The 24020-nt window shown below is 41.6% G+C and overlaps 1 protein-coding gene across 3 annotated transcripts; it reads right to left on the bottom strand.

Moving 5' to 3' along the window:
• Positions 1 to 536: 536 nt before the first annotated feature.
• RNASE10 (ribonuclease A family member 10 (inactive)) lies at positions 537 to 5440 on the bottom strand. Of its 3 annotated transcripts, XM_084862454.1 has the most exons (3): positions 5351 to 5440; positions 3610 to 4247; positions 537 to 901 (listed from the first exon to the last, which is right to left on the bottom strand). In XM_084862454.1, exons 2-3 carry the CDS (start codon positions 4240 to 4242, stop codon positions 896 to 898), a joined length of 639 nt encoding a protein of 212 aa, XP_084718580.1. In that variant the 5' UTR covers positions 4243 to 4247; positions 5351 to 5440; the 3' UTR covers positions 537 to 895. The 3 variants fall into 3 exon arrangements, with proteins under 3 accessions (XP_084718580.1, XP_084718578.1, XP_084718579.1); XM_084862452.1 differs by lacking the exon at positions 537 to 901 and having other exon boundaries at positions 3136 to 4247; XM_084862453.1 differs by lacking the exon at positions 537 to 901 and having other exon boundaries at positions 3136 to 4247; positions 5363 to 5440.
• Between the last annotated feature and the right edge of the window lie 18580 nt (positions 5441 to 24020).

Here is a 24020-nt window from a genome sequence, read left to right as displayed (position 1 = left end):
AGGAACATTGATCAGCTGCCTCCTGCACACCCCCATTGGGGATGTGCCTGCAACCAAGGTACATGCCCTTGACAGAATTGAACCCGGGATCCTTGAGTCCACAGGCCAACGTTCTATCCATTGAGCCAAACCGGTTTCGGCTCCCTCTGAGGTTTGATGGTCTGATCAATGCTTCTCTGTCTCTGGGTCTGTTTGTGTGTGTGTGTGTGTGGGGGGGGGGGGGTTGTTTTTTTAAAAATTAATTTATTTATTTTAATAAATCTTTAGTGCTCAGATTATTACAATTGTTTCTCCCCGCCCCCCCCCCATAGCTCCCTTCCACTAGGTTCCTGCCACCCCCTCGCCATTGTCCTCATCCATAGGTTATACGATTTTAATCCAATCTCTTTCTGCACCCCCACATCCCTTTCCCCCTGATAATTATCAATCCACTCCCTTTCTTTGCCCCTGATTCTATTATATTCACCAGTTTATTTTGGTCTTCAGATTTTGTTGTTGTTGTTGTTGTTTTTGTTGCCAATGCAAAAACTAAACCACATACATGTTATTTTCAAAACTTGAATGTCAAGAGCAAAACTCTGGCTATTAAATAATAACAACAATGCCAATGCAAAACAACAAAATGAGAAATCAGAATTATGGACATATAAATATTTTTAGCTACTAAATGAGTCTCTTTTGTTGCTGGTGTAGAGTTACTCAGAGTCCTTGGACTTGCTGCACAAGACTTTGCAGAAGACTGGAAGCTAACAGATGCTAGCTTGTGCAGGAACATGATTAAAGAAGTAGCTTCCACTTCAGTCTTTAATTTCTTCAGATGACTCCATGTTGGCACCTCAGTCCCTTGCGTAGCCTTCAGTTTTCCGCTCCCACTTTGCTGTCGTCTGGGCAGCTCTCAGTCCTTTTGGGTGAAAGGACATAGGAGCTTCTCTGAGTCCATTGTGATGACAGACATAACACTCTGGTACCCGAATTGGCTGCATTGCTCCTTCTTTTCTTTCATTTTGAACCCAGGGTTCGACCCCACAACACTCCGGGCCTGGTTGCTCCGGGCCTGGGTGCTCCGGGCCTGGCTGCTGCTGCTCCAGGCCTGGCTGCTCCGGGCCTGGGTGCTCGGGGCCTGGCGGCTGCTGCTCTGAACCTGACTGCTCTGGGCCTGGCTGCTCCAGGCCTGGCTGCTGCTGCTCCGGGCCTGGCTGCTCAGGGCCCACCACTCCTCCACTTCTCCAGCTGGTCACATTCCAAGAGCCCCATCGGTCTCTCACTGCCCTCATTATCATGTTAATTGTTGACTATTAACTACCCAGTACCTCCTTCCCGTGGTTTTCGACGATAGATGTCCCTCATATCAGTTTCAACTTTTAAATTGTTGTGGGAGCGGCAGACCAGCCGCTCACTTACACCGCCATCTTGGTTTCTCCTCCCTGAAGGATCTTTTTTATTAAAGTACTAATCTCGTTTATGAAGACTCCATGACATAATCCTCTCCCAAAGCCCCACTTCTCAACACTGTCACATTGGGCTTTAGGATTCTAACATGAATTGGGGACAGGGGAACACACATTCAGACCATAGCACCTGGAGTATGCAGGAGAATGAGAATAATAATTCATTTTCTGGTCATGGGGAATTTGCCTTTCGGAATTATACAGTGTAAACACAAAACAACACATCTTCTAATTATATCTTCTCTTGAACTCTTTAGGCCATGATCACTGCACTCCTAGGATGTGACCTCTTTCGTAACTGACTACACCACATCTCTGTCCTCCACACATTGCCACCAGCCAGAAGGACAGGCCAGGGGCCCCTGGGCAGAGTGAAAGAACAGTCCTGTTTATGCAAGTAATGACTATCTTTCATCTTGCACAGATTACGACCAACTCGGAAAAAGTATACCACCACCCATAAATCAGAGCCAAGAGAGGACATTGATTGGAAGTGCCCCATTGGCACTGCAAAACAATGGTCTCACAAGTTCTTTCGGGAGACAGGAGCAGCTTCCCACACTTCTATGTGGTGTGGAGCCTGCAAATGGTGTAGTAACCACTCTGGTGCCAGCAGTGGGGGGTTCAAAGGAAAAGAAACGCGTACTGCTACCCCTGCCACCATCAAGTGCTGTAGAACAGGAGTAGCACTTGGATGGCTGAAAGCATCCAACACAAGTGCTCAAGTCCAAAGACCAGTAGTGACCATTGGTCACCCAGAGTCCCAAATTATCCTATGTAAAGGATGTGTTTGAGTCATCCAAAATCAACATGTCAGCACCATTCTGGTGACCTGCTATCATGTGATCCCACAAAAGAAATACCACACCAACTAGAAGGAGCCATCCATTTGCCAGGCCACACTCCTGGAACTGGGGTCTGGCTTCAGGGGCCTACGATGACCCCCTGGGCACAAGTTTCAGAACTCTTTGGAGGCAGCTAATTGAAAGAAATGAGACTAAGGGCAACAGATGTCAGTCCAAGCTCAGAGTACCTCACCTAGATGTCACTGTTTGTTCCAGACACCAGAGGGCAACTTTCTATGTGAGGTGGGAGGAGAAGAAAGAAGAGTGCATGTCAGAGAATATTAGCCATGTTAGGAATTTGTCCAGTTCCTAGGGTTGGTAATAAAATGTGAAAGGGTCTCAAGTTTGACTTCTTCTTAACCAAAAGCTACACAATTCATTGTATGGTGAATTAGTAAGTCACTAGAATGAGTTCTGTCTTGGTCTGCAAGACCATAACACCTTACCAGCAGACCCCCAAATTCCTAAGTCTAGGCCCTATTCAGACCCCGTTCCCTCGACTTGGGGTGGTAAACACACAATGCAATGGCAGATGATGTGTTGTGGAATTGTGCAACTGAACCTGAATAAGTTTGTTAACCAGTGTTATCAAAAAAAGCGCCAACAAAAAGAAGAAAGAAAAAAAAAAAAAAGGAAAGAAAAACACCCATTCCACATAGTTCTCCAGATTCAGTCAGAGATGCAATTACTTTAGTTTGCATCTGCAGGGGAGAAGTGCTGTGTGGAAAGTCCAGATTTCTCACTCTAGAGACTCAGGGTGGGTAGCAGGGAAAGGCATGGATAAGGGATGCATTCAACTCTTGTAGTCCATACCCAAAGGCAAACAGACTAATGACCAGGACCACAGGAATACATTTATTTCTTCACCAATTTATTTCCAGGGCAGGAGATAGGATGAGAGGAAGATCTAGATATCATTAACCTACTCTGCCACCGCAGATCCCAGGAACACAATACAAGCAATATGAACCCTGGGGCAAAGAAGAACTGTGTTTTTATGAGGAAATTATTTTTAAAAATAGGCCAGCCTTGTTTCCCAGAACCTTCATGTATTGTTTTTTTTTACCAGAAACCAAAATTTTTATTGAATTTTGGTGTAGCTGGTATTTATGACACAAACTAGACCACCACAGATTTTAACATTCCACCTGCTATTTTTGCACATTTGGAGATTTTCTATATCTGCAGGCTCCCAGAACCTTTATTGCAGAATACCTAAGAGGGAGAAAATAGCTGGAGAAAGAGGAAGTGGAAAGAGGAAGAGGGGAAGGTGAAAAAAAAGAAGAAAGTAAGTTGCTTCATTATCTAGCTATTACCTGGACCTTCATGTCATTACAGGATATAATGATGAACTTTTCAAAAATGAATGTTAGGTAATTGCAGTGAGGAGTGACTTGGCCTGGTTTGGATAGCCTGCAAAATGTCAAATCAAAAGGACGGGAGCTTTTGTGACATTTGCCTCCCTGGAGCTCGCAGGCAATGAGAGGACCCTTACAGACAGCTTTGACTGTATCTAGCTCCTCGTGGATGAATGTGTACTGGGTGATGCATGTGTGGTTGTGCTCCTTCATCTTGTGTGCCATCATGGTATTGCATTCCCGGGCCATCAGGTCAAGCCTGGGATAGTCTTTGTCACTCTGAGAAGGAGCCTCAGCTCTGAGCATCTTGTTTCCTCCAACTTCATCTTCATTGACGATGGTCTCTTCAGGCCAGCCAGGTAGTACCACTCCTTTGTTGCTAAGCAGCAGGGTTTCTGTTGTCCGGGTGCCCTCTCCCTCCTTCATGGCTCCAGCCTTGTCCTCTGAATCACTGGACCACAATTCATTCAGGGAGTGATCACTATCCTCCAGGACCGATGCAGCCATCCGAAGGCCCAAACCCAGGCCCATCCCAAGGCCCAGCAGCAGCAGCAACATCATAAAACAGATTTGCATCAGAGGCAGCTTCATTTTTCCTGTGGGGAAAAGGAAGGACTGACCTTGAGATGAAACTTGGCTCCACTAAAGACCCTAGGCTCCTTAAACCCTGACAGCAAAGCCTTTGGCATCTCCTCTCCCTTCCCCTACATTATGCCATACCCCTCAAGTCACCTCCTGTCCCTCCACATCACATTCCCTGTTGTTGTGTAATGATTTGTGGATCCTACAGAACAGGAAGAAGCAGGGGATATGGTTCTAAAATTGGTTCATCTGTGGGGCAACAGTAGAGGGAAGTTGACTCTCAACAGAAATTAGTTCCAAGTAATCCAAGAGACTGGTTGAGAAGACAAACAACTACAGTGTCACACTTTATTTGAGAGAAATTATTATAGATTAGAGGTCCGGTGCACAAAAATTTATGCACTGGAGGGGTCCCTCCGCACAGCCTGCGCCCTCTTGTAGTCCGAGAGCCCTCAGGGGATCGGGCCTAAGCTGGCAGTCAGATATCCCTCTGGCAGCCTGGGAGCCCTCGGAGGATGTCCACCTGCCAGTTTAGGCCCGCTCCCGGTGGATCAATGATTCTCTCTCATCATTGATGTTTCTATCCCTCTCTCCCTCTTCCTTCCTCTCTGAAATCAATAAAAATATATATTTTTTAAAAACCACAAATGTATTTAAAAAAAAAAAAAAAAAAAAAAAAAAAAAGGCCTACCCTAAAAGAAAAAAAAAATTGCTATAATCTGTTGAGTAGGCAGGAATATTGTATCAATGCTTGATATACTGAATTTGTAAAATCGTACTATCATTATTTAAGAGAATCATTGTTCTTAGGAAATGAACCCTGAAATATTAAAGTGCAAAGGGACATGGTGTATGCAAACTATTCTCAAACCCCATGTGGTTCAAAATATAGGTTATATGTATATGTGTACATGGGTTTAGAGAGAAAAAAAATTATTTTTAAGAAAGTGTAAAAAGATTTTTTAAATAATGTATCTAGGATAGAGGATATTCAAGATTCCTTGTATCGTTGCTGTAATTTTTCTTTAACATTGAAAATGTTTCATTTTTTTAATTTTTAAAAGAGAAAGTACAATCCATGTTGTTCCCTGGGGCACCCAACACCACTGTGGCTTACCGGCACACTTACGTAGCTTCCAAAATTGTTTCCTCTTCTTTAACAAGTTCTTCTCTCCCAGGGTTGCCTTCCCTCTGAGAAGTGCATTTGATGTTGGTCTTCAGAAAAATGATGACCACCTTGTGGTCCACATGCTCTTAAACCCAGACTTATTCCTAAGCCTACTCCCCTCCCACTTCCCCCACTCAGCGTAAACACACTAAGCCAATTCTCCTTTCTGCTCCCACAGGCACTTTGAAGTAAGGCTGTTTTGGCATTGAGACAGACCCAGACATCTAAGACAGGAAATGTCTTGAGCCTTGGAAACTGCAGTTTAATTTCGTCAATAAATTGTTCCATTCCTGAATTACACCCACTCTACCGTGGTTTATAGCACCAAGATCTTGCCCATGGGTTTTAAACCAAGTCATTTCCTTACATTCTCTATATACTTCCTTTAATCATTTCTCATTACTTCTGGAATGTCAAGGTCTTTGGCCTTTATTTGGGTCATCTAACCAAAATGGCTATTTTGCTTTTCACATTTTTGAACATTTGAACATTTGGAGTATATGAGTCAATCATAAGGTTTTTTTTTGTTTTGTTTTTTATTTATATTTTATTGATTTTTTTACAGAGAGGAAGGGAGAGAGATAGAGAGCTAGAAACGTCGATGAGAGAGAAACATCGAACAGCTGCCTCTTGCACACCCCCTACCGGGGATGTGCCCGCAACCGATGTACATGCCCTTGACCGGAATCGAACCTGGGACCTTTCAGTCCGCAGACCGACGCTCTACCACTGAGCCAAACCGGCTTCGGCAATCATAAGTTTTTTTCATATCTTTCCTATGAAGCCTTTCTCGGCTTTCCACTCTCTACTACTCTGCCAATTTCCTATATGAATATCTAGATTTTTCAATTCTGACAATTTAGCCCTAGAAAAGAGAATATCCAAAGCTGCACCATAACTATCAGTCCCTATAATCTGAATGAGTTAAACTAGGAAGTTTACAATGCTTATTCCAATAACTTTTTTAACTAAAAGTGACATCATGAGTTAATATTTTTAAAAGCCCTTTGGAAGTTAATAAAGCACCATACAAACCCTCTCAAAGACATAAGCAAGCCCCTTGATGGAGAATGTTTTATTTTGTCATTCAAGCTAGAGTTTTCAAATGGTGGTCTGGGAGCCTTTTCTGTCATCTGCAAAGTCTACCAAGTTGGTCTTTTGCAGTGCTGATAGGTCCCCTCCATTCAGTTCCCACCCCACCCTCTGCCCTTACCCCCCACCCCCCATTGTCCTCATCCATAGGTTTACGATTTTTGTCCAGTATCTTCCTGCACCCCCCACACCCTTTTCCCTCCCACAATTGTCAGTCCACTCCCTTTCTATGCCCTTGATTCTATTATATTCACCAGTTTATTCTGTTAATCAGATATTTTATTCACTTGATTTTTAGATTCACTTGTTGATAGATATGTATTTATTGTTTATAATTTTTATCTTTTCATTTTTCTTCTTCTTCCTCTTCTAAAAGAATACCTTTCAGCATTTCAAAAATAATGGTTTGGTGATAATGAAGTCCTTTGTTGTTGTTTTTTTTTATTTTTTTTTAATCTGTGAAGCTCTTCATCTGACCTTCAATTCTAAAGTTTTGCTGGGTAGAGTAATCTTGGTTGTAGGTTTTTGCTATTCATCACTTTGAATATTTCTTGCTACTCTTTTCTGGCCTGCATAGTTTCTGTTGAGAAATTAGCTGTCAGTCATATGGGTACTCCTTTATGGGTAACTAACTGTTTTGTTCTTGCTACTTTTAAGATTCTCTTTGTCTTTTGTCCTTGGCATTTTAATTATGACGTGTCTTGGTGTGGTCCTCTTTGGATTCCTCTTATTTGAGGTTCTCTGTGCTTCCTGGACTTGTAAGTCTATTTCTTTTACCAGGTGGGGGAAGTTTTCTGTCATTATTTCTTCAAGTAGGTTTTCAATATCTTGCTCTCTCTCTCTTCTTCTGACACCCCCATAATTTGGATGTTGGTACACTTGAAGTTGTCCCAAAGGCTTCTTATACTATCTTCATATTTTTGCATTCTTTTTGCTTTTCCAATTGGGTGTTTTTTTGCTTCTTCATATTTTATTTTATTTTTTTAAAATATATTTTATTGATTTTTCACAGAGAGGAAGAGAGAGGGATAGAGAGTTAGAAACATCGATGAGAGAGAGTCATCAACCAGGTGCCTCTTGCACACCCCCTACTGGTGATGTGCCCACAACCACGGTACATGCCCTTGACCGGAATCGAACCCGGGACCTTTCAGTCCGCAAGCCAACACTCTATCCACTGAGCCAAACCGGTGCCGGCTGCTTCTTCGTATTTTAAATCTTTGACTTGATTCTTGCAATCCTCTAGTCTGCTGTTGGAACTCTGTATATTATTCTTTATTTCAGTCAGTGTATACTTAATTTCTAGTTGGTCCTATTTTATATCCTCAAGGGTCTCACTAAATTTATCAGCAGCTTCTAGAAAATTCTTGAAAAACCTTATAACCATGGTTTTGAACTCTATATTCAGTAGTTTGCTTTCCTCTATTTCCTCATTTGTGACTTATTTCATTGTCTCCACATTTGGCTGCTTCCCTGTGTTGATAGAGTGGCTTTGTGTGCTAAGTATCCTATAGGGCCCAGTGGCTCAGTCTCCCTAATTACCTGAGGTGGACACTCTTGGTGCACCCCTTTGTGGGTTGTGTGCACAATCTTGTTGTAGTTAAGCCTTGATTGTTATTGATATCACTGGGAGGAGTTGACCTCCAGGCCAATTGGCTGTGAGGATTAGCTGTGTCTACAATGGGAGAACTGCTGTGCTGGAGACACCTTATGGGGAAAGACTTGCTTCAGTGGGGCTTTGGTGCTCTCTGAGTCTAACCCCTGAGTGTGTCCCTTATGGATCTGAGGAGGTACAAATTTAGCCTCTGCCTAAGGCCACCCAGCAGGAGCTATGGAGAAATCTTCAGATTCCTCTTCTTTGTTTGGGGTTTGGAGGTGCCCAGATGAGGTCCAGCTGTGAAGCAATGCAAGCTGCTATGGGAACTTGGGCCTTCTTTTGGCAGCTATGGGGCTCTCTTACCCAGCTGCAGTTTGTTAGGTAATTTTAGATTACAAAGGGCCAGGCTATTCATATGCAAAAGCCTCTGTGCACAGCTTGGATGGGGCGGGGTCTCAGGGCACAGTAAACAGCTATGGCTGATCCTCAGCCCTGCCCTAAGAGGTCCTGGGTCTCAGTGTTCCCCAGTAATTGCTGCAAGTACCTCTGAGAAAAAGCCTCCCTTGAGTTCTGCCCAAAGACAGACAGTCCAGTTTCTCCCCATATGAGTCTGGATCCCCAGAGTCTCACCTGGAACTGGAGTTCAGAGCAGTCGGGAGTTTATGTCTCCCTCCTGATTCTCAGTTGCCCGCCTCCATATCTTTTTACTTTACTTCCGCACCTCCTCTGAGTCACAGTGTGCTTTTCTCTTTCTTTCTAGTTGTAGAATTTCCACTCAGTCATCCTTCCTGTGGTTCTGAATGATATCCGTTTTGTCTTTTAGTTGTAGTTTTGAAGTGGTTTTGTAAGGTAGCAATTTCAAGTGTTTACCTTTGCCACTATCTTGGTTTCTCTCCTGAAAGGTATTCTTTAAGAAGAGGAAGAAGAAGAAAAAGGTAAAGATAAAAAAAATTATGAAAAACAGTGATAATAGCCGGGACCGGTTTGGCTCAGTGGATAGAGCGTCGGCTTGGGGACTGAAGGGACCCGGGTTCGATTCCGGTCAAGGGCATGTACCTTGGTTGCAGGCATATCCCTGGTGGGGGGTGTGCAAGAGGCAGCTGGTCGATGACTCTCTCTCATTGATGTTTCTGGCTTTCTATCTCTCTCCCTTCCTCTCTATACAAAATCAATAAAATATATTTTTTTAAAAAAAGAAAAACAGTGATAACAAATACATATCTATCAACAAGTGAATTTAAAAATCAAATGAATAAAAAATCTGATGAACAGAATAAACTGGTGAACGTAACAGAATCAGGGACATGAAAAGGGAGCAGACTGACAATTGGGGGGCGGGTGTGGTTTGGGGAGTATGGAAAGAGATTGGGCAAGGATCTTACACCTATGAATGAGGACAGTGATGGGAGGGTGTGGGCCTGGAACTGGGTGGAGGGGAGCTATGGGGGGGGGGGGGGGGGAAGGCACATCTGTAATAATCTGAACAATAAAGATTTTTTTTTAATCCCATCTTGCTAGTGATGCTTCCTTATAATGTTACATAGTGTGATTCTTCTTGCAGAAATAATTCTGAAGATTATGCTCCATTCAAGCATGGCTAGCCAAGTGGGTAAGTAGAGGCTGAAACCTAACCCATGCTCTGCTCAACAAATTATACAAACTGACCCAGGGTTGACTTCTCCCTGAGAAGGGGTTTTTCTTCCAATCCACACAAAAATGTTGTTTTGGTTTTCTAGGAAGCTAAATACATGGCTTTACATTTTACTTCATTTTTACATAAATGACCTCATATAACCCTCACAACACCTCCACACACACACACACACACACACACAAGCTAGAATTATTTCTCCTGTTTTACCATAAAAGTTACTTGCCTAAGGCAGAACAAGAACAGAACCCTGATCCATTAACTCCCACCCATTGTTCATTCTCTTACATCCTGGCCTTGCCCTTGATAGCCTGCTCAGTTTAGGTCATTTCCTCATGGATCTAGAGAACAGTTGGTTACCATCAATGCCCAAAACTATCTTGCATATCTAAGATGGATATTTTCAGTTATTATTAGGAATCATAAAAATTCACTTTTGTAAAATGAATTCACACAAACATGCTACAATCCACAGAACCCAACCTTTCCAACCTCTGCCAGATCTTTCAGTTATAATTCTCTTATCCCATCTCTAACCACTGCAGTTCCCATGATTTGGGCTCTCACTTGTTCAGGCCCTGCATAGTCCCAAGTCTATCTGTTAGATCAGCAGTTCTCAGCCTGTGAGTTGCGACCCCTTTGGGGTCGAACAACCCTTTCACAGGGGTCACCTAAGACCATCGGAAAACACAGATATTTACATAATGATTTATAACATAGCAAAATTACAGTTATGAAGTAGCAACAAAAATCATTTTATGGTTGGGGGTCACCACAACATGAGGAACTGTATTAAAGGGTTGAGGCATTAGGAAGGTTGAGAGCCACTGTGTTAGATGATCTTCTGGGGGAATTATCACACTATGTCTTGTTCTTTCTGAGTGATTCTGGCAGCTTCTGTAAAGTTGGAGGAGTTTTAGCAATAGCATATGATCAATAAAACAGACCACAACCATCCCACACTTCAGAACAAAGTTTACAGGAAGAACTACCCAAAATCATAGCTAACTTAGAAATTCCTTTGCCAAGTTCTCTGTCTTCTCACAGCCTACACCTATGCTAGGAAAGTTGGATTTCTTGCTCTATAAAAGTCCTGTTTATCCATTTTTATGAATCAGTGTGACATTCACTGATTTCTTTGAAATAGGCTTAATAATAATCTTTAGAGACATTTTACCTAAAAATATTTTTGAAATGGCTTTATTAGCTGGTTTGGAACTGGGAAAATGACCCTCAGGTCCAGCTTCCCACCACTAAGAAAGCCTAACTTGTGAGACAGGTGCTGGTGAGAGGGAAAGTGGTTTATTCAAGTGTCCACAACTTGAGAAGATGGGGAATGGGAACAGGGGGTTTGACCTCCTGTGTCTCAAAAACCCATCTTAATATCTCTGGTTTAAAAAAAATCTGCCGAAATCAGTTTGGCTCAGTAGATAGAGCTTCTGCCTGTGGACTGAAAGGACCCAGGATTGATTCCAGTCAAGGGCATGTACTTTGGTTGTGGGCACATCCCCAATAGGGGGCATGCAGGATCGATGTTTCTAACTCGCTCTCTCTCTCCCTTCCTCTCTGTAAAAAAATCAATAAAATATATATATTTTTAAAAATCTCTGGTCCAGCCAGTGATTCCTCTAGGGAGTTGGTGGGAATTCAGAAGGTGGAAACTTCTTCTTTTTAGCATGTAAATTCCAGTTTTGAAAAGAAAATCCAGTTAGAGTAACAAGCGGGGTTTAATATTTACTAAATTTATATGGATAGCTTTATATAAATATAGTATATCCATCCCCTGTAGCAGTTTTGCATGCCAAATAAATAATCAAATTTCCCTGTAAGTTGCATTATTATTCTTAAGAATCTTCATAACCTTTCACATTTGCAATTTATCAGATATAAATTAACCCTGAGCATTTTAAGGTTCTGACACTTACAAATACCTTTTGTCTTACTCTAATATTTTCCTGAAGGTTCTCCTATAAATTACAGGCCAGAATTTGTATCTTCAACAAAGAAGGGCCCATAAAAAAGGACCAAACCAGATACTTCACATTATTAATGCTTTGAAGCATAGACTCATAAGTATGGGTTTTGAGTTAACATTACTTAGATAATTTTCACACCAAACCAGTGGATTAAGACAAGATTTTCAGAACTCTTTTTAATAAAAAAGTTGATAGTTTTGTGAAATTGCTAGCTCAATATTTAGCAGAAAAGACTTAATTATATAGGACTAAATGAACAGAAAAGGAAAATTTGTGGTTATTCATTTGAATTGTTTTAATGTTCTACTTAATGTTGTTGTTTTAATACCATTCTGAATATATAAAGAAGGCTTTTTTCTTCTTCTTAAATTCTGTAATTCGTAACAAATTACTAGGCTCTGTTTTTGTTTTTGTTTTTAACTGAAATAACCATTTTTCTTTTTATTGAATGTATTGGGATTATATTGATTAAAAAGATTATATAGATTTCAGGTGTACAATTATTCTATAATACATCATCTATATTTTGTACTGCATCAAGTAAAATCTTCTTCCATAACCATTTATCTCTCCTTTATCCTCTTCAACCTCTCCCCCTTTCCCTCTGAGTGAAATAAACATTTTTAAATGTTATCTGATTCTCATTGCCCTACATACCCAAGCCAAGAATTCAAAAACTCTTAACAAGGCTCCTTACTTGTTATTTCAGAATAGTTATTTGCATAGGTCCACTAAGAACTTGTCCTCTTTTTTACCAGGATATAATGGAAAAATAAGTTATGCAACCAAAGTTTTGTCCAGAATGTTATTTTTGTTATTTTAATAAATTTTTTATTGATTTGAGAGAGAGAGAAACATCAATGGGTTACCTCCCATACATTGACTGGGGACTGAACCCAAAACTTGGGCATGTGTGCTGGTCAGGAATAGAAAAAGGCCAGAATGTTATTTTGAAAATGATGCTCACTAAATCCATTATAATGAACCAATTCCTACCAAGGCTCTCAGAAAAACTTGCCTAGGACCTGGCTTATAGCACCACAGCTGTGCAGGAGATAAGGAAGATAACTTCCTGGCACACCAGGAACTTTAAGACATTGTGGGGATTGGGGGAAGAAAGGAATTTACCCAAATTGTATTGTGGGTGAAATTGGGTAAAAGGGGTTTATTTGGCTTGGTTTCTGTGTATTTAAGATAGCAAAAAAACAGAGTATATATTTTTTAGTATATATTATATTGATTTTTTACAGAAAGGAAGGGAGAAAGATATAGTTAGAAACATCGATCAGCTGCCTCTTGCACACCTCCCACTGGGGGTGTGCCTACAACCAAGGCACATGTCCCTGACCAGAATTGAACCTGGGACCTTTCAGTCCTCAGGCTGAGGCTCTGTCCACTGAGCCAAACCGGTTTCGGCAACAGAGGCTTTTAAAAGGCCCACTTGAGATTCCTTTTGAAAACTTCCTGAAAGAAGTTAATTCTGTGGCCTTGTCAATAATATATGGCTTTAGATTCACAAAGCAGATGTAAAAAGGCCTATACAGCAAATTAACACTCTTGCTGCAGCTATCTACACTAATAAAAGAGAAAAATGCTAATTGACCGTACCTTCGCTACTCCCACAGCCAATCAGAGTGAGTAGCCCAACAGAGATGGCGGCTAATTTGCATACACGGAGGGAGGGAGGAGTGAAGACTGAAGACAGCTTAGGAAGAGGGAGGAAAAGCGGAAAGAAAGGTGGCTGCCAGAGGGAAAACATGGACAGCAGTGGCAGCGGTGTGTGTGTGTGCACGCACGCATGCATGCAACAGCAGCAGTGGCGGTGGCCGGCAGGGCAGGTGGCAGTGGCTGATGGCAGGAATCTTCCTGCAAACAGGCTCCTAGTAATCTATAATAATAAAAGCATAATATGCTAATTAGACCAGACAGCTGAATGTCCTTCTGGGCCTCCTTCTGGATGAAGTCCTGAAGGGGCTGCGAGGGCCGAACCCCTTGCATGAATTTTGTGCATTGGGCCTCTAGTATATAAATAGTCAAGCCACACCAACAGTATTACCCTTTTGCTTTTTTTCTTTCCCGCTGAACTGAGAGGTTCTTATCCTAGCTCTCTTTCTTTCCTCAGTACAGTTTCTGGCATAAAGAATGTAGTCAACATTATTTATTAGAAGAATGAATATCAGACTATGAAATTGGATTTTCACCTGGTGTAACTCTGAGGTAGTGATGGGGAGCTAGGGTTGAGAGCTGAACGCATTAAGCTTGGTTTCCTCTGCTCAACTCCCCACTTTAAAATAAACTTATAATTAGCTTTAAAAGTACTCTAACAATAAATGAATATGTCAGTAAAAATAATAAAATAGGGAAGAGAAATAAACAAGATAGGCAAAATGTTAATTATTGTTGAAATTGGTGGGCACTTAAGGATTAATTGTAGCCTTCTCTACTCAGTGTACGTTTGAAAATTTTCATAATAAAAAAAAAAAATCACCTTGAAGGAGAAGGAAATTACAAAAAGGAAGTTTGTGGGCTTTGTGAAAAAAAAATTGAAGGATGACTGAGTTCAGGCTGTTGTGGGGTTTTTGTGTGGGTTTTTTTTTTGGGGGGGGGAAAGGGGGGTAGGTTTGCACTCAGTAGTATAACCACTTCCTGAACTATATCTGCTTTCCAATTCCCACTGCCCAGTTCTGGGAGGTACTTTGCAAAACAGCAGAGGTTTCAAGGAAGAGTGAGCCTAGGGAGGCAAGTACTCGTAGAAAGTGGTGCTATTTCAGCCCTGGGTAGTGGCTAGCCTCACCTTACACACTGGTCCTAATGCTGAGCCATATCAGGTCTGAAACTGGGCAGCAGCCAGCTATTGCTGGCCCCCAATTATATATGCATCAGGAGGACTTGACCAGACATAGTTGATAAAGATTTATTCAAGTATCTTGCAAACCAGAAACACAACTAGGCAAAACCAAGAGTGCTCCAAAAAAAGAATGAACAGTTAAGGGTTCTTATGGTTAAACATTCATATTTGAGAAGTATCAATCCTGCATTCTGGACTGGCCCAAGATTATAATCTTCCAGATGTCTGATGGTCTGCATAATGAATGTCAGGTGGTCTGGACATATGAACATTCTCCCCCAAGTCTTTCAGGGGGTTGTCAGAAGGTTATCTACAGGAAGAGTTCAAAAGTTTACGTTCCCAGGCTTGTTAGCATAAGAATAGAATAGTTTCTTTATGCTTCAGCCTACTTGATTTTAGTTAGTGTAGGAGACAGGTCTCTCTATGATTCATCTTAATAGTGTAGGAGCCAGGCCTCTCTATGATTCATCTTCATAGTACATGGCCAGTTGGTTACTGAATTTCCCCAAGGCAAACAGAATGTGGGGAATGGGTGGGGAGAGGTTATGAGAACTGTGCACATGGCTGGTAGTGCATTTTTCCAGGAAGAGTCCACTAGACAAAGGGAAGTGAAGGCAATTACAAAAGGCCTCAGCCCAGTTATTATAAATGACCCAATAGGAGACAATAAGGCCTAGGGGATATATGAGGACACATGTGACCTCATAGTACTCAGCCAATGAGGAACTGGAGGATGGACTGAATAAATAGACTGTGTTCACCACCCCAGGTGGGCTTGTATAACCAGACAAACATCCACTCTCAAAAACATATTAAAAGTCTCATTTTAGCCATACTTCTGCCTCCAAGTCCATTATTGGAATTCAGACAGGTGAGCATTTCTCACAGTTAGTAGCTTGATAATAGTGACTCTTTTTGTTTATTCTTTTCTACCATGAGCAAGATTAAAATGGAATTCTCAAAGGGCTGAGGGAGAGACAGGAGAGGGGTGAATGTATGTGGGGGAATCAGTGCTGGAGACCAGGGGAGAGATACCAGGAAGGTTAGAAGCACTGTGGCCCCTATTTGTCATTCTCTACCTCCAAGAGTGACTCAGGAGGGAATCAGGAGCAAGTGGAATCAGCCAGCCCTGGGAGAGAGGAAACAGAAGAAAGAATGGGTGTTGCTCATTTGCCTGAGCCTACAAAAATACCTTCAGATTCTCTTCAGGGCCCCATGGCTCATACAGGGCAAGGCTTGTTGGATAAAAATAAATTGCCTAATGACATGATTCTTGAGGATTCTTTCTATTGCACTCAAAAAAAATATTATTTCTTATTAGCTGTTCACTGTTTAAGATTTCTCCATTTGAGATACATTCCTTTAACAGTCATCTTCTTTCCCTGACTTTGTGTTTTGTTTTGTTTTGTTTTATGATAATTACTCCCATCCCCAAAGTGGTTTTGTAACTGGACAACTAGTAGGTCCAGGCTGCCTGTCACTACTTGAGTCAATTAAGCAAAGGCAGGGTTTAATCATACCTGAGCATTTATTCCAATAATGCAGGTAATATAAGAGAGCTGCAGGTCATCGACAAAAGTCTGCAACCCCTCATAAGTCAGCTGCCTCTAGAGGGTAGGACAAAGATTACTTGGGGAAGTAGGAATTACAGGCATGCGAAGTAGGCAATGTGGCCTGGGGCACATTATTTGGGCAACAAGTTGTTAATTTTTCCATGATAAGAGGCAGTTCTTGAATGGGGATGGACCAAATTCCAAAGTTGACTCCCAGTTCCAAGGTTAACTGCCAGGTCCAAGGTTGACTCTCAGCCAGGTTAGAGTGGGCTTTCCTAAATCAGAATAAGACAATTACAATTAACAGAGCATGATTAATATTTCTTGTTTTATTTTATTTTTTTTTCTAGAAGTTGCTCCACTTGGGTTTTTTGTTTTTTTTTATACCTTGTCTTCTAGCTCACTGATGCAGTCCTCTGCTTCTTCTAGTCTACTCTTTTTAAAAAATATATATATATTTTATTGATTTTTTTAAAGAGAGGAAGAAAGAGGGATAGTTAGAAACATCGATGAGAGAGAATCATCGATAAGCTGCCTCTTGCACAACCCCCACTGAAGATGTGCCCACAACCAAGGTACATGCCCCTGACTGAAATCAAACCCGGGACCTTTCAGTCTGCAGGCCAATGCTCTGTCCACTGAGCCAAACCAGTTTTGGCTTCTAGTCTACTCTTGATACTTTCTATTGAATTCTTTACAGCAGCGATGTCATTTTTTAATTTCTTTTTGGTTCTTAATTTCTTCTTGTTTCTTACATATATTACCAAATTTGTCTTCCATTCTTTTAAGCCACCTTATGATCATTTCTCTGAATTCTTTCTCTGACAGGTTGTTTGCCTCCATTTCGTTTACTTCCTTTTCTGGTGATGCCTGCTTTTCTTTCATACATGGGCTGTTTCTTTGTCTCCCCATGGTCTCTCTTCTCTGAGTGTCTGGTTATATAGTTCTCTCTCTTTTTTCTGTGGTGGAGAGTAGAGCTCCTCTGAATCCATGTGCTTGCGCCATTTGGGGACCCGTGTTCTCGGTTCACAGCTGTTCGATGGGTGCCATAGTTGTAGATTCCCTGGGCTTTTCAGGTTCCAGACCACATCCACTTTTCCCTTCAAGATGGCGCAGTCTCTGCATCTGATCCGGTCGCTCTGGGAGGAAACCCAGCAGCAGTGGGAGCTGCCCGGTTAGGGGAGTCCCATCCAGCAGTCCCCCACAGTCTCCTGGAGTATAGCTGTCCCTCAACTTACCAACAAAGACTCCCCGTGCAACCACACACTCCCCCTTTGTTTTCTCACTCACACACTATCTTGCAGTCTTTCTTTCCCATCAGCAGCTATCTTCTTTTCCCTCTTGTTTTATTTCTTATAATAGCTTGTCCTCAATATTCTATTTCTGCCTCTAACAGTTTGATTGTTCATTATAGCACCTTCCTTACTTTGCTTATGACTGCGACTCCAACTTGGGCAGCAGAAGCAGCATGGCCGATGAAGAAGTGGCCTAAGACTTCAGAGCTGGGTAGAATATGGCCCAAACCAGACTGCTCACAAACCCATGGCTGGGAAAGTGCCTCACATCTGGCCACTAACGCAGCCAGGAAAGGAGCCCCCTCTAGCAGAGGGGTGAAAAAAATCTCATCACTACAGGCCCAGGACCATTGGATTTGGAGAAATCCATTGTTACCAGAAATCCACTGAGTTTCAGAGAACCGCCATCCATGTGCTGCAGGAGGCTACTTAGCTTACCTGGTGGGTTTATTTGAAGATACTAATCTATGTGCCAGCCACGCTAAGATAGTCACCTTCATATTCAAAGACATCCAGTTGGCTGGCAGGATAAGGGGAGAGAGAGCTTAAGAGAAGGCAAATCTATAAAATACTTTGGTTTAATTTGTGACTTTTTTTGGAAAGAAATTGTTTATAATATGTTGCATTTATACTTAAGTCATCCCATCTTTCACTCAGGATGAATGCAAAAAGTGACTGTTCACAGACCTCAGTGAGGTGAATACTGTTGCTCAGGAGGAATAAGTGGCTAATATGCAGAAGGGATGGGCTGTACTTCTTGCTTCTCATGATTATGTTTCTATATATGGACTTGTTGGGTAGCTATTAAGATACTAGTATTGGTAAATATGTACTGGGTCCTTTTGCAATAAAACTGGTTATGACTTTATATAAGTGTTTAAATTGGGGCTAAGTCTGACCATGTATTGCTGTGATAAAATGTGGGTTTTTTTCAAGGGTGAAAATAGAAGTCTTAACCACAGCATAACTAACAGTTTCCTTTAAAGAGAGAGAGAGAGAGAGAGAGAGAGAGAGAGAGAGAGAGAGAGAGAGAGAAGAAAGAAAGAAAGAAAGAAAGAAAGAAAGAAAGAAAGAAAGAAAGAAGAAAGAGGCTGAGGCTTCTGGTCAAAACTGCATACTGGCATACTGCATAACCTTGGTACTCATTACCTCCCACAACCACATCAAAATTTACAACTAAAACATAGAACAACCATCATTCAGAACCACCTGGAACCTAGCTGAATGGAAGTCTTACAACTAGGTAATTAAAGAAACATATGGAGATTGATAGGACAGAGATACCAAGCAGAATCTTGGAACCAGCTGATCCCACTTCCACATGTGATGGTTTAAAATGGGGAAGAATATCTTGGCTGTATGTGTTTCTAGAAGTGAGGTTCCTATCCCACACCAGGCTCCCCAGCCCAGGGTCCCAGGACCAAAAAGAGAAGTCTTCACAATTTCTGGCTGTAAAAACCAGCAGAAGATTGTGACTGAGTGACACAGAGGCTGCAGGAGTCCCAGGCAGTTCTATATATATATATATATATATATATATATATATATATATATTTGATTTTTTATAGAGAAGAGAGAGGGATAGAGAGTTAGAAACATCGATGATGAGAGAGAAACATGAAACATTGATCAGTTGCCTCTTGCACACACACCCCTGGGGATGTGCTCGCAACCAAGGTACATGCCCTTGACTGGAATTGAACCTGAGACCTTTCAGTCCCCAGACCATTGCTCTATCCACTGAGCCAAACTGGTTTCAGCCCAGGAAGTTCCTCTTAAATGGCCTGCACATGGACTTATTTGAAATCCTGAGCTCCAGCAGCTTTAAAGGAACCTGGGACATTCAGGGAGAAACTAACTTGTCTGGAATCAGGACAAGAGCTTTCTCCCAAAAAAAGTGTTGGCAGAGACCAGTGTTCCTTTATTGAGTCCTTCCTGCCACAGAGCTGATAGGCTCTCCATATCTGAATCTCCATCAATCTGGCTCACACTTTTCCCCTGTCCTGATAATTTCCTTAGATCCTGGTTCTCTGTATTTGCAGGTAATCCAAACCATTTCCAGTGGCTTTTCCGTATAACTGGCCTCTCTTGCCTCATGTTTTGGACTTTTCTAAAATCTCTCAAACAAGCACTAGCTGGCTTCAGCATGCTCTATACCTCTCAATAACTGGCTTTAGGACTTGCACTAGTGGGTCACAGCTTGGTCTCTCCTGGGCACCTTCAAGCTCAACACAAGTAGCAGCCATCTGCAGATTGCTTTGTAGCACATTCTGGGTAGCTCCAGGCAGGGCATAGACAGAGGCTGACTTTTCACTTCCCAGGAGGCCCCAGTGCCAGTACACCTGATGGTCAACTTCAAACATGCTGGATTACAACTCTTCCATATCCACCAGTGACACACTCAAGAGGTGTACTCAGTGAGCACCAAAGCCCCACTGAAGCAAGCCCTGCTCCATAGGGTTGCCTCCTGCACAGCAGCTCTTCCTCTGTAGTCACAGCTGATCTTCATAACCAATTGGCCTGGAGGTTAATCCCTCCCAGTGATGCCAAAATTAATCAAGACTCAACTATAATAAGACAGAGCACACCTAACATTGGAGTACACCTGGCATGCCCAACTCAGATGACTGGGAAGGCTGAACCACTGGGCCCTACAGAACACCTACTATACAAGGTGATTATACAAAGTCTGGCAGACATAGCAGCTCTATCTAATTACAGCAGGGAGGGGAGGAAGATCGGGGGGAGATAATAGATCAACCGAAGGACTTGTATACATGCATATAAGTGCAACCAATGGACACAAAACTCTGGGGAGGGAGGGGATGTGTGGGGGGGAGGGAGGGGGTAAAAAAAAAAATCAATAAAATATATTAAAAAAAAAAAAAAATAAAGAACAAACACAGGAAAGCAGCCAAAATGCAGAAACAAAGAAACATGTCACAAACGAAAGCACAGGAAAACTTTCCAGAAAAAAAGAACTAAATAAAATGGAAGCAAGAAAACTACCAGATATGGAGTTCAAAACAATTTATAAGGATGCTCAAGAAACTTAATGAGAATTTCAAGGAACATAGTGAAAATTTCAGGGAGCAACACAAAAAAAGGACCAGTCAAAAATTAAGCATACAACAAATGAAGTACTGAGGTTCTGGGAAGGAAGGAATGTGTTCCCTCTAATGCCTTTGAAAAGTATAAACAGAGTCATTAGTGCCTCTGGGGGCCACCTTACAGAGCAGTTTCTGTTTCTTAGCTCTCTGCCCTCTTATGGACAGGCATCAAGTCAAAGATAAACTCTCAATGTGGACTCATTTCCTTTCACTATCAAGGCTCCCTATCCATCATTGATGGTCTGCCTTCTGCACACCAACTACTGGGGATGGAGCCCACAACCCAGGCATGTAGCCTGGGCTGGAATCGAACCTGGAACCCTTTAGTCCACAGGTGGCTGCGCTATCAACTGAGCCAAACCAGCAAGGGCTATAATGATCTTCTTAAGTGAGATAACGGTAATGATGCCATGTAGGAGAATGTCCCTATTCTTAGAGATGCATGCCAATGTATTTCAAAGCGAATTGACATGATGTTTGCAACAACTTACTTTCAAATGACTCAGGAAAACAGAAGGGTGTGTATGTGGCAAAATTTTAACAATCGATGACTTAGGTAGAAGGTATGAATACTAATGTTTATCATGCTATTCTTTCAACTTTTCTCAAGGCTTGAAGATTTTCAAAGTAAAAAATTTTGAGACAAAGTGGAGACATAAAATTTCAAAAATATATATCAAGTACACCAAACTGGTAACAGTGAGGGGACAAAGGAGGTCTTTATTTCTTCTTGATATTGTCCAATTGCTCTACTTTAATATGTATTTTTATAATCCCATAGGATTTTAATTAAAGTTTTGAGTTATATCCATATATTTAAAACCAATCGCTGGGTTGCTTCCTTCTGCCCCTGTGGCGTCTCTCACCACACCAGACACAGCCCCAGCAAAGCAAGTTCCCCACAAAGCACATTTCTCAACAAGCCCTGCTGTTCATACTACTGGCCTTATACCCTCTCCCTGACCAACACTTTCCTCACAGACTACTGCCCACAAAACACCTCCCTCTAAACTGCCTTTCAGGACAAAAGGCTTCTTTCACCAACTGACTGAAACTCCGAGCAAGGCTCCCCCCCCAAAGTTCCTGTGTCACCCTTCCTGCTTCCCTCCTCCTTACGACACTGGTCCCCACCCTGGTCAACTCCTGCAGGTATGCTGCTGCTGGTTTTTCCATTGCTTAACTCAGAGTTGCCTTCCCTGCCTGATAATGCAGTGAATTGCTTTCACTTTTTCCTGGGATCAGTCACAGTTCCCTACTCTTTCTAACCTAGCCACCTGCCATCCCCCACTCCCACAATTTTAGAAGTTGTAAGGGCAAAGATTTCCCTTGATAGCTTTGCTAAATATTCATTTAGCACCAACTTCAACAGTTCAAGAACATAATTTCTTTTTTGTGGAATTAATTTTATTAATTAATATTAAATTAATAGTTAGTGCAATCTGTCTCCTTGTTCTGGTCCTCTCTTCAAAGTTGCATAGAATAAATTTGGTTCTCATTTAATATCATTCTTTTTTAAATTTATTTATTGATTTGAGAAAAAGATAAATTTGTCGTTCCACTCATCCATACTTTCATTGGTTGATTCTTGCATGTACCCTGACTCAAGATCAAACCCACAACTTTGGCGTAATGAGATGACTCTCTATCCAACTGAGCCTCTGGGCCAGGGCTCAATAATCTTTTTTAAAATAATAGAAGACAAAAAAAATCATTGATTGATTAGATAATGGAGGACAGTTCCTCATTACCTGATTCATCTTTAATGTGCTACCAATCTTAACTTCCCTGAGATCTTTCATATTCAGCCTAAATATGTGATGTGTTTTGACACATCATCCAGCCACATCACTGTATGTAGATTCAAAGATATAAAGACAAAAGTCCTGAATCTGAATCCTAGCTTAGCCATTCCTTTGCTTTGTGTGATGGTGGAAAAATCAAGTAACCTTATTCTAAGCCTCTCTTTTTTCATCTGAAAAATGAAAATTAGAATAAGATTAATGATACTTACTCAGTAGTATCTATAAATATCAAAACTAAAATAGAACCTGGCCAGCTGACTCGGTGGTTGAGCATCAACCTAGGAACCAGGAGGTCACAGTTCAATCCCCTCCTCCACCACAGTTGGCAGGCTTGATCCCCAATGGGGGGCGAGGGGTGCAGGAGGCAGCTGATTGAGGGTTTTAACTCTCATCACTGATGTTTTTATCCCTCTATCCCTCTCCTTTCCTTTCTATAAGCAATGAAAATATATTTTTTTTTTAAAGTAAGGACAAAGAATGTTTATCATTTTTGCACTGTAATGCATTATGTACATGTTACGTTCTGTGGTTATTCACATAAAAGGTGTATTGTCTTCCTCCCTCTCATCACAGATTAGGTTCTTCTTTATTTGGCATTTTTGTTAAAATGTGGCCACACAGTTTTGGTTCAGCATCAATGGCCCTTTTGAAATCATAGTGGCAGTGGTTACTCCCAGGGGAATCAACCTATTTATAAGACAGCCTCAGTTTTTTTAAATGCTTCAACATAATAGCTACAACTTTTCTCTGTACTAGCCATTCCTCCACACACACAACCAACTTTATAATTGCTTTCTTCCCTCCAGCTCTTAATGTCCCTCCTGGTGACATTATACTAGTAGCCTTTGGGGTCTTGAAGCTAGATTTTAGCACTGAGGTTCTGGGAAGGAAGGAATGTGTTCCCTCTAATACCTTTGAAAAGTATAAACAGAGTCATTAGTGCCTATGGGGGCCACCTTACAGAGCAGTTTCTGTTTCTTAGCTCTCTGCCCTCTTATGGACAGGCATCAAGTCAAAGGTAAACTCCCAATATGGACTCATTTCCTTTCACTATCCATCTTTTCTCCTCCTTCAAATCCCACCCAAGTTCTAGTTGGTTCCTTTCCATTTCAAAATGTTTCCCATCAAAAAAATAAAAATAAGCCGAAACCGGTTTGGCTCAATGGACAGAGCGTCGGCTTGGGGACTGAAAGGTCCCAGGTTCGATTCCGGTCAAGGGCATGTACCTTGGTTGCGGGCACATCTCCAGTAGGGGGAGTGCAAGAGGCAGCTGATCGATGACTCTCTCTCATCGATGTTTCTAACTCTTTATCTCTCTCCCTTCCTCTCTGTACAAAATCAATAAAATATATTTTTAAAAAATAATAATAATAAAATAAAAAATAAAAGTCCTTTCTCTTAACTCTACATCCAACTACCACTCCTTATATAGCAACTTTTCTCAACCGGGTTGTTTGTACATGCTGTCTCTATTTCCTCATGTCTCATATCTCTGGTGTTCACTCCAATCAAGGTGTTGCTCGACTGAGACTATTTGTCAAAGTTAGTAGTGACCTTGAATACTCTCTTTACTTGCCCTCCAAGACATCCTACTTCCTGATTTTTCTCCTACCCTACTAATGGGTCATTCTCAAACCCCTTTGCTGGGTCCTTCTCCCCATCCTGATTTCTGTCCCCAGATGATATCATCCAGAA

The sequence above is a fragment of the Pipistrellus hanaki genome (assembly GCF_964339955.1).
Source record: "Pipistrellus hanaki genome assembly, chromosome: 1".
Taxonomy (NCBI): domain Eukaryota; kingdom Metazoa; phylum Chordata; class Mammalia; order Chiroptera; family Vespertilionidae; genus Pipistrellus; species Pipistrellus hanaki.
Note: the sequence above shows the minus strand (reverse complement) of the source record. Positions and strands in the feature narration are given on the sequence as shown.

What these genes read in the sequence shown, in the direction of transcription:
- RNASE10 (XM_084862452.1), bottom strand. Translation starts at nt 4,242, where the DNA reads ATGAAGCTGCCTCTGATGCAAATCTGTTTTATGATGTTGCTGCTGCTG.